Source organism: Schistocerca americana, chromosome 10, assembly GCF_021461395.2.
Source record: "Schistocerca americana isolate TAMUIC-IGC-003095 chromosome 10, iqSchAmer2.1, whole genome shotgun sequence".
Classification (NCBI taxonomy): domain Eukaryota; kingdom Metazoa; phylum Arthropoda; class Insecta; order Orthoptera; family Acrididae; genus Schistocerca; species Schistocerca americana.
The window spans coordinates 102410490-102425065 of NC_060128.1; the positions used below are offsets into that span (position 1 = coordinate 102410490).

General features: G+C 44.0%; 1 protein-coding gene across 1 annotated transcript in view; it reads left to right on the forward strand.

Moving 5' to 3' along the window:
• Nucleotides 1–14576, forward strand: part of LOC124552274 (C3 and PZP-like alpha-2-macroglobulin domain-containing protein 8) — an 842473-nt gene that overhangs the window by 307895 nt on the left and 520002 nt on the right. The window contains exon 3 of the mRNA XM_047126553.1: nt 12977–13170. Within this exon, the coding sequence (XP_046982509.1) occupies nt 12977–13170 (194 nt within the window). The remainder of the gene's footprint in view (nt 1–12976; nt 13171–14576) is intronic.

Consider the following 14576-nt stretch of genomic DNA (forward strand, 5'->3'; position numbering starts at 1 on the left):
GTAGATGATGAAGGTAGACTGAACCGTTTCGCGAAAAACAAACCAGAAAATTTGAAGAAGCAGTATGAAGTAATGAATCTAAGAATATAATACAGCTATCCTCGCATAGTTGCTACAGATTACTGACCTGTTATAACCCACACACTGTTATCTGAAGCAGGGATAGCGAGTATCGCTGAAACAACCAGTTTTTGATTACATCGGTTATTTTCGTCTCCAATTCAACCCAACTGTTAAAACCGCTCACAATTATATGTTTCTGATATAACTGATTCTCGGTTGATTGTTGCTATAAATGTAGACATCGCACAAAGATTGAAAGATTCTGCGACTCTCTCAGCCTTTCGCACCATTCGTTTCAAGATTCTCAGAATCAAGGGGTTCAGACACGTTGGAAACTGAGCTACAGCAGTCAACATGATCGTGTATACCGAGCGAGGTGGCGCAGTGGTTGGCACTTTGGACTCGCACTTTGGAGGATGACTGTCCAGACCCGTGTCCGGCCATCATGATTAAAAATTTCCTTGATTTCCCTAAATGGTTTCGGGCGAATGCCGGGATGGTTCCTTTGAAAGGGCACGGCCGATTTCCTTCCCTGTCCTTCCCTAAACCAATGGGACCGATGACCTCGCTCTCTGGTCCCCTCCCTCAAACCAACCAACCAACCAACCATGATCGTCTAGGACAGTGACACTTAAAGTTCCTGATGAAATGTACTTTCGTAAACGCTGGATTTTGTACTGGAAGAGAACAGTTTGTTAAGCCGTGCATCAGGTGGTGCTTTCATAGTCAGTGACAGTGGTAAATTATGAAGCATTCCTGTGGTGAAGAGCTGTGTCAAAGTCAAGTAAATCTGTATGAACGAATGGTTTCGCGGTGATATGAACTGATAAAATATCCTCGGGCTTCCAGCCGCGTCAGGTGGTTAAAGTCCCACGAGCTTTCGACCGAGCTCTCTGTGGTGTCACCGCCAGACACCACACTTGCTAGGTGGTAGCTTTAAATCGGCCGCGGTCCATTTAGTACATGTCGGACCCGCGTGTCGCCACTGTGTGATCGCAGACCGAGCGCCACCACAAGGCAGGTCTCGAGATACGGACGAGCACTCACCCCCAGTTGTACGGACGACGTAGCTAGCGATGCACACTGACGAAGCCTCGCTCATTTGCCGAGAGACAGTTAGAATAGCCTTCAGCTAAGTCAATGGCTACGACCTAGCAAGGCGCCATTAACCATTTTAAGATAGTCTCACTTGTATCATCAAGGAATGCTGTATTCACATGAAGGATTAAAAGTTAAGTATTAAAGCAGCTACGTACTTTTCTTGCTACCATTCATTACGTATCCTGTTTCAGACCTCTATCTAGCCTGCGTGAGATTACGCGTGCCTTTAGGCTACTTCAGTGTGGCGTAGCTGTCTTGTTACGCCACAACACTCTCCACGGTCAAAGTGGTAAGACTGACTGCTGTGTCACCGTGGCCCCGTCGTTATACAAGTATAGCCGCACTGCCGGCTGTGACGTCACTGGTGCTCTCTACCTCGCCATATATGGCAATGTTTTCATCCCACGTGCATCGCGCCCGTTTTAACCTCGCGATGGCCGGGTCCCAGGCCGTGCTGAGCTGCAAACCGCCGTCCTTGTTGATGGTGTTTTCAGAGGTTTTTATTTCACTAGCTTCTTAACTGGAATACTCTCTTTCAAATTCTGAAGGTGGCAGGGGTAAAACATAAGGAGCGAAAAGCTATTTACAATTTGTACAGAAACCAGATGGCAGTTATAAGAGTGGAGGGGCATGAAAGGGAAGCAGTGGTTGGGAAGAGAGTGAGACAGGGTTGTAGCCTCTCCCCGATGTTATTCAATCTGTATATTGAGCAAGCAGTAAAGGAAACAAAAGAAATATTCGGAGTAGGTATTAAAATTCATGGAGAAGAAATAAAAACTTTGAGGTTCGCCGACGACATTCTAATTCTGTCAGAGACAAATGGTTCAAATGGCTCTGAGCACTATGGGACTTAACTACTGAGGTCATCAGTCCCCTAGAACTTAGAACTACTTAAACCTAACTAACCTAAGGACATCACACACATCCATGCCCGAGGCAGGATTCGAACCTGCGACCGTAGCGGTCACGCGGTTCCAAACTGACGCGCTTAGAACCGCACGGCCACACCGTGTCAGAGACAGCAAAGGACTTGGAAGAGCAGTTGAACGGAATGGACAGTGTCTTGAAAGGAGGATATAAGATGAACATCAACAAAAGCAAAACGAGGATAATGGAATGTAGTCAAATTAAATCGGGTGATGCTGAGGGAATTAGATTAGGAAATGACACACTTAAAGTAGTAAACGAGTTTTGCTATTTAGGGAGTAAACTAACTGATGATGGTCGAAGCAGAGAGGATATAAAATGTAGACTGGCAAAGGCAAGGAAAGCGTTTCTGAAGAAGAGGAATTTCTTAACATCGAGTATAGATTTAAGTGTCAGCGAGTCGTTTCTGAAAGTATTTGTATGGAGCGTAGCCATGTATGGAAGTGAAACATGGACGATAAATAGTTTGGACAAGAAGAGAATAGAAGCTTTCGAAATGTGGTGCTACAGATGAATGCTGAAGATTAGATGGGTAGATCACATGACTAATGAGGAGGTATTGAATAGAATTGCGGAGAAGGGGAGTTTGTGGCACAACTTCACAAAAAGAAGGGGCCGGTTGGTAGGACATGTTCTGAGGCATCAAGGGATCACAAATTTAGCATTGGAGGGCAGCATGGAGGGTAAAAATCGTAGAGGGAGACCAAGAGATGAATACACTAAGCAGATTCAGAAGGATGTAGGTTGCAGTAAGTACTGGGAGATGAAGAAGCTTGCACAGGATAGAGTAGCATGGAGAGCTGCATTAAACCAGTCTCAGGACTGAAGACCACAACAACAACAACATCAGCTTCTTTTATGACGCTATCCCAAAATGACTTCGTCCTCATAACGACAGGCGTGTTCTGCCACGGCCGATTTTTCTGGATAGCATAGGCGTAAGCACCTCTCGTGTTCCGTCCGGCGTGGCTCCACAGTGCGTACTGTTTGGCCGACGTAGTAACAGCCACACTGACGTGGTATCTTGTACACTCCAGGCGTTCTAAGCCCTAGATCGTACTTCACAGGCCTCATGAGCTGTCGGATTTTTGCTGGGGGCTTGAACGCCGATGAAATGTTATGTCTTTTCACGAGCCGGCTAATCTTTCAAGTAAATCTTTTATTCATTTATCAAATAAAGTGAACTAATATTTCATGTGTTGTCGTTTGATGAGTATCCTGCCAGAGCAATTAAAGGACCCACTGTTATGACTCGGCGAAAGCAGTTTCGTCAGGCCATGACTCCAACTTATCTGAAAACACGTATGCGAGCCATTTGTCTTCTGATCTTCGTTGTTTTACGCTGCTTTCAAGCTGAATAGCTACTGTGTATCCATTCACTTGGCTGTTGCTTTGTCTCTCGATCGTAAATGTATACCCATGTTTCATCCACGGTGACGAAATATTCAGAACTCTAACACGATCCCGTGGAAATTGCACATAAGTGACTGTGAAGCAAACCATTCGTTCACGCTTTTCGTCTGCACTGACGCATTTAGGAAACTATTTCGCTGAGAGCTTTCTCATGTCCAAAATCTCATCAATAGTATCACGCACGTATTCTCAGAATACAGGGTGAAAAGTATTTCAACCGACAAACTCTGGGAAGTTGTAGAGGACATCAAAACAAATATTTTTCCCTAACGTCATTTTTTCCTATGAGGATTATTTAAACTGTTGGAGCTCGTATTACGCTCTTCAGTTGTTAGAGGCCGTGTTACGCTCTTCAGTTGTAGGCAACTGCTGTCCACCAGTGTAGTAGTGCACCGTCTCTGTTTACTAATGGAGCGATACAGCTGGAGGGAGTACACTGATATGGTTGGTGCGTACTACGTAGCGCACCACAACGGACGAGCTGCACAGCGTGTTTATCAACAACGATATCCTAATCGCCGTATCCGCACCTTTGATGCTGTGTACCAACGTCTGCGTGAGACCGGGCCATTTAGCAGATTGCCTGGACTGGGACGCCGCGCACGGTAAGAACGCTGCAATTTGAGGAAGCTGTCTTGCAGCATGTGGAGCGGGATCCTTCAATCAGCACTCGTGCAATTGCAGGTAACATGGGGACGAATCAGATGAATGTAAGAACAGCCCTTCGAGAGCAATTGTTATGTCCATTTCAACCTGGAACCAGTTGATTATCCACCCAGAGCACAGTTTTCGCAGTAGTACCTGGAACAGTGTGAAATGCATCCTACATTTCCATCCTTTGTGTTGTTTACCGTTGAAGCAACGTTCGTGATGGAGTCTTCAACATGCACAATTAGCATGTTTGGAGTGAGGGTAGGCCACATCCCACAGTTCCTAGCGCTCATAAAGTGCGGTTCTTGGTTAATGTGTGGGTCGGTGTTGTTGGGGACTGTTTAATTGGGACGTATCTGCTACCTGGGCCATTAAATGGCAGGCAATATTACAATTTTCTCGCCAGAGCATTGCCAGAATTGCTGGAAGACGTCCCGCTCCCTACAAGACAACGCATGTGGTTCCAACATGACGGGGCGCCGGCACATTTCAGTCGTCGTGTGCGTCGATTCCTGGACCGACAGTTCCCAGAAACATTTACGCAACTCCTGTCGCATCAGAAGAGGATCTGGTTGCCCGGATAATAGCAGCAGCAGTAACAATTCAGGATACTCCTGGGGTTTTTGCCCGTGTGAGACAGACCATGATCCGACGGTGTAACCTTTGTTTACGTGTCAATGGAGGCATTTTTGAAAATCCACTGTAATTGAAATTGGATTGTGTTAATGTGTTGTCTCTTGGTCATAAAAAAATGGAAAAGTGTTTGTTGGTTTAATTAATTTGCCGCGAGACAAATCTTCCTTACCGGTTTAAATACTCCTTATAGGAAAAAATGACATTAGGGAAAAATAATTGTTTTGATGTCCCCTTACAACCTCCCAGAATTTGTCGGTTTAAATACTTTTCACCCTATATGTCCAGGGTTTCACCTGACCTTTTTAGTAGTTATTCTCCGATTATCCAGCATCGTGGAACAAACAACACCCACTGTTTCCGAAACTGTGCCTACAGTTCGCATTCGTGAACCCATTACAAAAAAAAAAAAAAAAAAAAAAAAAAAAAAAAAAAAAAAAAAAAAAAAAAAAATTGTTCACTTCAGTCTTGCACAGAAAAATAAAAAGAAATGTTACAGCTACGCAATTACTATCACACATAAAGTAAGGAACAAGATTTGATCCCAAAGCATCAGAATTAATATAGTCCAGTTTTAACTGGCAAAAGCCGAGGAGTCATTAGCAATTCCCTGTGACTGTCTCCAGTTGCTTGTAACAATCTGAGCGTAAATAATTTCGTCAGGTTACGCTGGTCGCCCGTAATTAGTGCTGAGTTGCTCTATCTCCACACATTTCACTATTACGTTCTAACCGGACAAGGAAATTCTTCCTTTCCGACGCCAGTCAGGTTACTTCTTCAAAAACAGTGGGCTCGCTACGCTAAATAATACTGTCTGCATATCACAGTTTTACATCGTGAATGCAGCTATAAATGTTGTAGCCTGTGTGCCGATTGTTAGCGCCAAAAAACAATAACGCAGCGTTCAACGACTGTTTGTTATCCCACGTTGTCTTCCGTTCCCGCTACCGTACAAAGCTTGCTCGCAGATGCAAGCGAATGCTAATGAACACTGGCGAATTGTCTGCAAATGCTCGGTCGCTTCTACTCGCTCACGTGTGCTGAGAGTTCATCAGCCATTTTTTCCGTGCTCGTCAAAGCGGAACATAGTATCGATGAAAAGAATGATCCTAATTTCGCAAGATCTCTGTTTGCGAAGGTCGTAACGGAGATTTTCGTCGTCCAAATAAGTCATAATGTCAGAGGATTGAGCTTGTTCCATACTTGTACAACATAACAACATTAGCGATAAGGTCTGTAACTGTGTGGAAATGACCAGCACTCTTTTTCAGTCACCTGGTACCCTTCCTCAACTACCTACTGCGAGATAAGTTACATACTATTAGGGCACACCAATAAACTTATACTGAATGCTGCAAAACACTTCGAAGTGGGAAAAACAGACCTATTTACACTGATGCCGGTATTTAGTTCTGAATAACTGGTATTATTTGTTTGGTCTCGGTTATAACAGGCTATTTTTTTTTCATTTTTCACTAATAACCAGGTTCAGATAACGATATATGAATTTATTATACCAATGGTGCTACAATTTTTGGTTCTTGTATAACACGTTTTTGAAAAACGAGTAGCGTTTATTCGTAACATTTCCATTGATTTGAAATGTTGAGTTATTAAGCGATGAGTGATATTTCAGTAACAACGCCTACAGTTTGAAACGATCAACAACAATAGATATAAGATTTGTTACATCACTGCTGAGACAATAATGTACCCATTGTCTTTCTCAACCCAAAAGCAGTGATCCTTTGGTTTTTTGGGACCAAAGTAGAAGATGTATGTTAAACTTATCATTTCTGGCCCACAAATACACACATAAAAATCAGTTTTGGATCACCTCAGTTCCGAGAGTTCCGGAACCTGTACAGAAAATCGGAATAGAGATCAAGATAAACAGCATTTACCCCTTTTTATTGCTCATCAAAACCACACATTGCATGTTGTACCACCATACAGTGAGACCTTCACAGGTGGTGATTCAGATCGCTGTACACACCGGTACCTCCAATACCCAGTAGCACGTCCTCTACATCTACATCTACACGATTACTTTGCAATTCCAATTTAAGTGCTTGGCAGAGGGTTCATCGAACCACAATCATACTATCTCCCTACCATCCCACTCCAGAACAACGCGCGGGAAAAACGAACACCTAAACCTTTCTCTTCGAGCTCTGATTTCTCTTATTTTATTTTGATGATCATTCCTACCTATGTAGGTTGGGCTCAACAAAACATTTTCGCGTTCGGAAGAGAGAGTTGGTGACTGAAATTTCGTAAATAGATCTCGCCGCGACGAAAAACGTCTTTGCTTTAATGACTTCCATCCCAACTCGCGTATCATATCTGCCACACTCTCTCCCCTATTGCGTGATAATACAAAACGAGCTGCCCTTTTTTGCACCCTTTCGATGTCCTCCGTCAATCCGACCTGGTAAGGATCCCACACCGCGCAGAAATATTCTTTTTTTTTTGTTTTTTGGTCATCAGTCTACTGACTGGTTTGATGCGGCCCGCCACAAATTCCTTTCATGTGCTAACCTCTTCATCTCAGAGTAGCACTTGCAACCTACGTCCTCAATTATTTGCTTGACGTATTCCAATCTCTGTCTTCCTCTACAGTTTTTGCCCTCTACAGCTCCCTCTAGTACCATGGAAGACATTCCCTCATATCTTAGCAGATGTCCTATCATCCTGTCCCTTCTCCTTATCAGTGTTTTCCACATATCCCTTTCCTCTCCGATTCTGCGTAGAACCTCCTCATTCCTTACCTTATCAGTCCACCTAATTTTCAACATTCGTCTATAGCACCACATCTCAAATGCTTCGATTCTCTTCTGTTCCGGTTTTCCCACAGTCCATGTTTCACTACCATACAATGTTGTACTCCAGACGTACATCCTCAGAAATTTCTTCCTCAAATTAAGGCCGGTATTTGATATTAGTAGACTTCTCTTCGCCAGAAATGCCTTTTTTGCCATAGCGAGGCTGCTTTTGATGTCCTCCTTGCTCCGTCCGTCATTGGTTATTTTACTGCCTAGGTAGCAGAATTACTGAACTTCATTGACTTCGTGACCATCAATCCTGATGTTAAGTTTCTCGCTGTTCTCATTTCTACTACTTCTCATTACCTTCGTCTTTCTCCGATTTACTCTCCAGCCATACTGTGTACTCATTAGACTGTTCATTCCGTTCAGCGGATCATTTAATTCTTCTTCACTTTCACTCAGGATAGCAATGTCATCAGCGAATCGTATCATTGATATCCTCTCACCTTGTATTTTAATTCCTCTCCTGAACCTTTCTTTTATTTCCATCACTGCTTCCTCGATGTACAGATTGAGGAGTAGGCGAGAAAGGCTACAGCCTTGTCTTACACCCTTCTTAAAACGAGCACTTCGTTCTTGATCGTCCACTCTTATTATTCCCTCTTGGTTTTTGTACATATTGTATATGACCCGTCTCTCCCTATAGCTTACCCCTACTTTTTTCAGAATCTCGAACAGCTTGCACCATTTTATATTGTCGAACGCTTTTTCCAGGTCGACAAATCCTATGACAGGACAAACGAGTGTAGTGTAAGATTAATTGACTTGTTGCATTTTCTAAGTTTCCTGGCAATGAAACGCAATCTTTGGCTCGCCTTCCCCACAATATTATCTATGTGGTCTTTCCAACTGAAATTGTTCGTAATTTTCACACCCAGGTACTTAGTTGAATTGACAGCTTTCAGAATTGTACTATTTATCGAGTAATCGAATTCCAACGGATTTCTTTTGGAACTCATGTAGATCACCTCACACTTTTCGTTATTTGGCGTCAACTGCCACCTGCCACACCATACAGCAGTCTTTTCTAAATCTCTTTGCAACTGATACTGGTCTTCGGATGACCTTACTAGACGGTAAATTACAGCATCATCTGCGAACAACCTAAGAGAACTGCTCAGATTGTCACCCAGGTCATTTATATAGATCAGGAACAGCAGAGGTCCCAGGACGCTTCCCTGGGGAACACCTGATATCACTTCAGTTTTACTCGATGATTTGCCGTCTATTACTACGAACTGCGACCTTCCTGACAGGAAATCACGAATCCAGTCGCACAACTGAGACGATACCCCAATTGCCCGCAGCTTGATTAGAAGTCTCTTGTGAGGAACGGTGTCAAAAGCTTTCCGGAAATCTAGAAATACGGAATCAACTTGAGATCCTCTGTCGATAGCGGCCATTACTTCGTGCGAATAAAGAGCTAGCTGCGTTGCACAAGAACGATGTTTCCTGAAGCCATGCTGATTACGTATCAATAGATCGTTCCCTTCGAGGTGATTCATAATGTTTGAATACAGTATATGCTCCAAAACCCTACTGCAAACCGACGTCAATGATATAGGTCTGTAGTTCGATGGATTACTCCTACTACCCTTCTTAAACACTGGTGCGACCTGCGCAATTTTCCAATCTGTAGGTACAGATCTATCGGTGAGCGAGCGGTTGTATATGATTGCTAAGTAGGGAGCTATTGTATCAGCGTACTCTGAAAGGAACCTAATCGGTATACAATCTGGACCTGAAGACTTGCCTGTATCAAGCGATTTGAGTTGCTTCGCAACCCCTAAGGTATCTACTTCTAAGAAACTCATGCTAGCAGCTGTTCGTGTTTCAAATTCTGGAATATTCCATTCGTCTTCCCTGGTGAAGGAATTTCGGAAACGTGCGTTCAGGAACTCCGCTTTAACGCCACAGTCGTCGGTAACAGTACCATCGGCACTGCGCAGCGAGGGTATTGTCTGCGTCTTTCCGCTTGTGTACCTTACATACGACCAGAATTTCTTCGGATTTTCTACCAAATTACGAGACAATGTTTCGTTGTGTAACCTATTAAAGGCATCGCGCATTGAAGTCCGTGCCAAATTTCGCGCTTGTAATTTTAGCCAATCTTCGGGATTTCGCGTTCTTCTGAACTTCGCATGCTTTTTCCGTTGCCTCTGCAACAGCGTTCGGACCTGTTTTGTGTACCATGGGGTATCAGTTCCATCTCTTACCAATTTATGAGGTATGAATCTCTCAATAGCTGTTGCTACTATATCTTTGAATTTGAGCCACATCTCGTCTACATTTGCATAGTCAGTTCGGAAGGAATGGATATTGTCTCTTAGGAAGGCTTCTAGTGACACTTTATCCGCTTTTTTAAATGAAATTATTCTGCGTTTATTTCTGGCGGATTTGGAAGAAACGGTATTGAGCCTAGCTACAACGACCTTGTGATCACTCTTGACTCTTCACATGGAGTACATAACATTTTTCAAATATTTAGAAATCCATCTTGCGTTGACGCATGCCTGTATTCATCGTGGCATTCTGTCTACAAGTTCATCAAGGCACTGTTGCTCCAGATTGACTCACTCCTCAACCGCGATTCGGCGTAGATCCCTTAGAGTGGTTGGTGGGTCACGTCGTCCATAAACTCGCCTTTTCAATCTATCCCAGGCATGTTCGATAGGGTTCATGTCTGGAGAAAATGCTGGCCACTCTAGTCGAGCGATGTCGTTATCCTGAAGGAAGTCATTCACAAGATGTGCACGATGGGGGCGCGAATAGTCGTCCATGAAGGCGAATGCCTCGCCAATATGCTGCTGATACGTTTGCACTGTCCGTCGGAGAATGACATTGAGTATCGTACAGCCGTTACGGCGCCTTCCATGACCACCAGCGGCGTACGTCGGCCCCACATAATGCCATCCCAAAACAGCAGGGAAGCTCAGCCTTGCTGGACTCGCTGGATAGCGTGTCTAAGGCTTTCTTCATCTGTGATTTGCTCTATAATTACGTTTTCTTTCTCTTCTGTTCCATGACATCATTAACAATAAGCTGCAAGGTGCATTAGATTCCAGTGAGCCTCTTCACATTGAGTACATAACATTTTTCATATATTTACATATCCATTTTTTTTTCTTTTTGACATAGTTAGCCGGCCGGTGTGGCCGTGCGGTTCTAGGCGCTTCAGTCAGGATTCGCGTGACCGCTACGGTCGCAGGTTCGAATCCTGCCTCAGGCATGGATGTGTGTGATGTCCTTAGGTTAGTTAGGTTTAAGTAGTTTAAAGTTCTAGGGGACTGGTGACCACAGATGTTAAGTCCCATAGTGCTCAGAGCCATCTGAATCATTTTTGACATAGTTAATAAAACAACAACTAATGCTATATCGTTCTTTGTCGGGTTGCTGAAATCGTGTCAGCAGCTGAAAATACTGACATAATTATTGGTGATGTTATGGTAACTTCAACATATTCAGGAAATGAAATATAGTATGGTTAATAAAAGCAAAGTATGTATGCAAAATTAGCCTATTTTGTAGAAATAAGGATCACCCTGTGGGAAATACATACAGTTTTCTTGATAAATATTATACATATGGAAGTCCATCATGTGATGGTCCCTTATACAGGGTGTTACAAAAAGGTACCGCCATACTTTCAGGAAACATCCCTCACACATAAATAAAGAAAAGATGTTATGTGCACATGTGTCCGCAAACGCTTAATTTCCATGTTAGAGCTCATTTTAGTTTCGTCAGTATGTACTGTACTTCCTCGATTCACCGCCAGTTGGCCCAATTGAAGGAAGGTAATGTTGACTTCGGTGCTTGTGTTGACATGCGACTCATTGCTCTACAGTACTAGCATCAAGCACATCAGTACGTAGCATCAACAGGTTAGTGTTCATCACGAACGTGGTTTTGCAGTCAGTGCAATGTTTACAAATGCGGAGTTAGCAGATGCCCGTTTTATGTATGGATTAGCACGGGGCAATAGCCGTGGGCGGTACGTTTGTATCGAGACAGATTTCCAGAACGAAGGTGTCCCGACAGGAAGACGTTCGAAGCAATTGATCAGCGTCTTAGGGAGCACGGAACATTCCAGCCTATGACTCGCGACTGGGGAAAACCTAGAACGACGAGGACACCTGCAATGGACGAGGCAATTATTCGTGCAGTTGACGATAACCCTAATGTCAGCGTCAGAGAAGTTGCTGCTGTACAAGGTAACGTTGTCCTCGTCACTGCATGGAGAGTGCTACGGGAGAACCAGTTGTTTCCGTACCATGTATAGCGTGTGAAGGCACTATCAGCAGCTGATTGGCCTCCACGGGTACACTTCCAACAATGTGTCAATCCTCATTTCAGTGCAAATGTTCTCTTTACGAATAAGGCTTCATTACAACGTGATCAAATTCTAAATTTTCACAGTCAACATGTTTGGGGTGACGAGAATCCGCGCGCAATTGTGCAATCACGTCATCAACACAGATTTTCTGTGAACGTTTGGGCAGGCATTGTTGGTGATGTCTCGATTGGGCCCCATGTTCTTCCACCTACGATCAATGGAGCACATTATCATGATTTCATACGGGATACTCTACCTGTGCTGCTAGAACATGTGCCTTTACAAGTACGACACAACATGTGGTTCATGCACGATGGAGCTCCTGCACATTTCAGTCGAAGTGTTCGTACGCTTCTCAACAACAGATTCGGTGACCGATGGATTGGTAGAGGCGGATCAATTACATGGCCTCCACGCTCTCCTGACCTCAACCCTCTTGACTTTCATTTATGGGGGCATTTGAAAGCTCTTTTCTACGCAACCCCGGTACCAAATATAGAGACTCTTCGTGCTCGTATTGTGGACGGCTGTGATACAATACGCCATTCTCCAGGGCTGCATCAGCGCATCAGGGATTCCATGCGATGGAGGGTAGATGCACGTATCCTCGCTAACGGAGGACATTTTGGACATTTCCTGTAACAAAGTGTTTGAAGTCAAGCTGGTACGTTCTGTTGCTGTGTGTTTCTGTTAATGTGATTTGAAGAGAAGTAATAAAATGAGCTGTAACATGGAAAGTAACCGTTTCCGGACACATGTCCACATAACATATTTTCTTTCTTTGTGTGTGAGGAATGTTTCCTGAAAGTTTGGCCGTAACTTTTTGTAACACCCAGTATTACAAGAAAATCAGATCAGATAACTTTTCCAAAGTGAATGAATGTGGATGGTTTGATTGAAAATGATTAATTGGTGCGTGGTAGAGGGTATTTGCTGTGGGGACATTACAATCCTTTGTTCAACTACCTCTCTTGCTTGTGTCTGGATGGAGTGCATTTTCATGAGGCTGCTTGTGATGTTGCAGGTCTGTGACGGTGGTGAGTCCGCGGACGGCGGTGGCAGGGGGCGCCACGGCCGTGCTGGTCACCCTCAGTGGGGGGCCGCGCCGTCCCCCTCGGCCCCCCCTAAATGTGACCCTGCACCTCCTGGCGGCCTCTGGCGGCGACGAGGCCGACGCCGACCGGCCCATCATCTCTAGGAGCTCTGCCCTGGTGCAAGGTAGGCCTCGCAGGGTATCTTATTGTTGTGCACATAGTTCCGCGTAGTCAGCGCGTACAAAACTTTCCCACTAGAGCGCGCCCCGCTAAGCACAACAGCGCAGGCGCAGCGCTCGTCCGTCTCCGCACTACGAGATGGCGCTGCCTTAGAGACGGACCAAATTCTGCTTCCGCCGATCCGCATATTAATATGTAATGCAGCCAATGCGATTGCTGCTAACATAGAACCTTTTCTCCTCGCGGATCACACTCGCGCAGTGATACCTGTACGCACGAGGTATTATAACGAGTGTACTGACCTCCGATCAGGAGTGTGCATTAGTCTGCACCAGTCTGTACCAGTCTATAGTCAAGTTTCAGTCTGCACCTAAGAAGATTATCATATTCCTGTACATAGCCATGAAGAGAAATGAATAGACACTTTGCCAAGTATAAGAGATATGTGAGAATAAGATTAAAGTACCAAGACCAAAGGAACTTCAGATTGTTAATTGTAAATAGCATCCAGAATCAATTTACTTAAGGTTTATTCTTGTTACTATTTTAATAAATTTGTGTGAAAATTAATCAAGTTCTGTTTAAAGTTGGTCACCGTCAATCTGCTACTCTAAGCGTGCAAGTGGCATTTCTATCGTCTGACCTAATGGCATAAGATAAACACCCCACAATAAGACCACAAGACATATTACTGACACTCGCCTACTTCGTTTGAGCGACAAGTCAAATAATCTGATGGTGTGTGTACCGAAGGTCTTACAGTACGAACACCTCTCTTAATCTAATGTGTAGGTCTGTCACTCACTGGAGGATCCCAAGTGAAAAACAACAGTGGTTGCCCCACAATTTTCAATTCTGTAATTGGGAAGCAAATTTTTATCCCCGTCTCCATGCTTAGTTCGTATTACATAGCGAAGAGCAGTTTGAAATATATTCTTGTATTCTAGTCTACTAAGCCGTAGGTTAGCTTCTAAGTTTTCGTAGTTTATGTAATTAACGGTATTCACGTGGGGTTCCTTCGTTGTGTCTGGTTGGTGTTCTGGACTGTTTGGTTGTTTCTCCGATTTCGAGCAATTTTGCAGTGCAGCATGTTTTCCCTCCTTTATGATTTCTGGTATAGTGTGGATTTTGATGTGTTTTCGCTGAGCATTTCCCCTGATAGTGACTTGTTTTTTTATCTCTTCCGGGGACTTGTTATATGTCTGTTTCTGGGATGTTTGTGTCTGGTGTTGTGCCGGTGCAGGATGTGTCTTTCTGTTCTGCTACCTTACTGTTTTGTTTTTCGTAGTGACTGTGTGTGCTACCCCGTAGACAAAATGAACTGGTGTAATACAGAGTCTACATTTGGTTGTATTATATCCTGCTTGTTGTGTGGGTAGTGTGCAGCTGTCTTTCTCTGTGGTGTTGGAT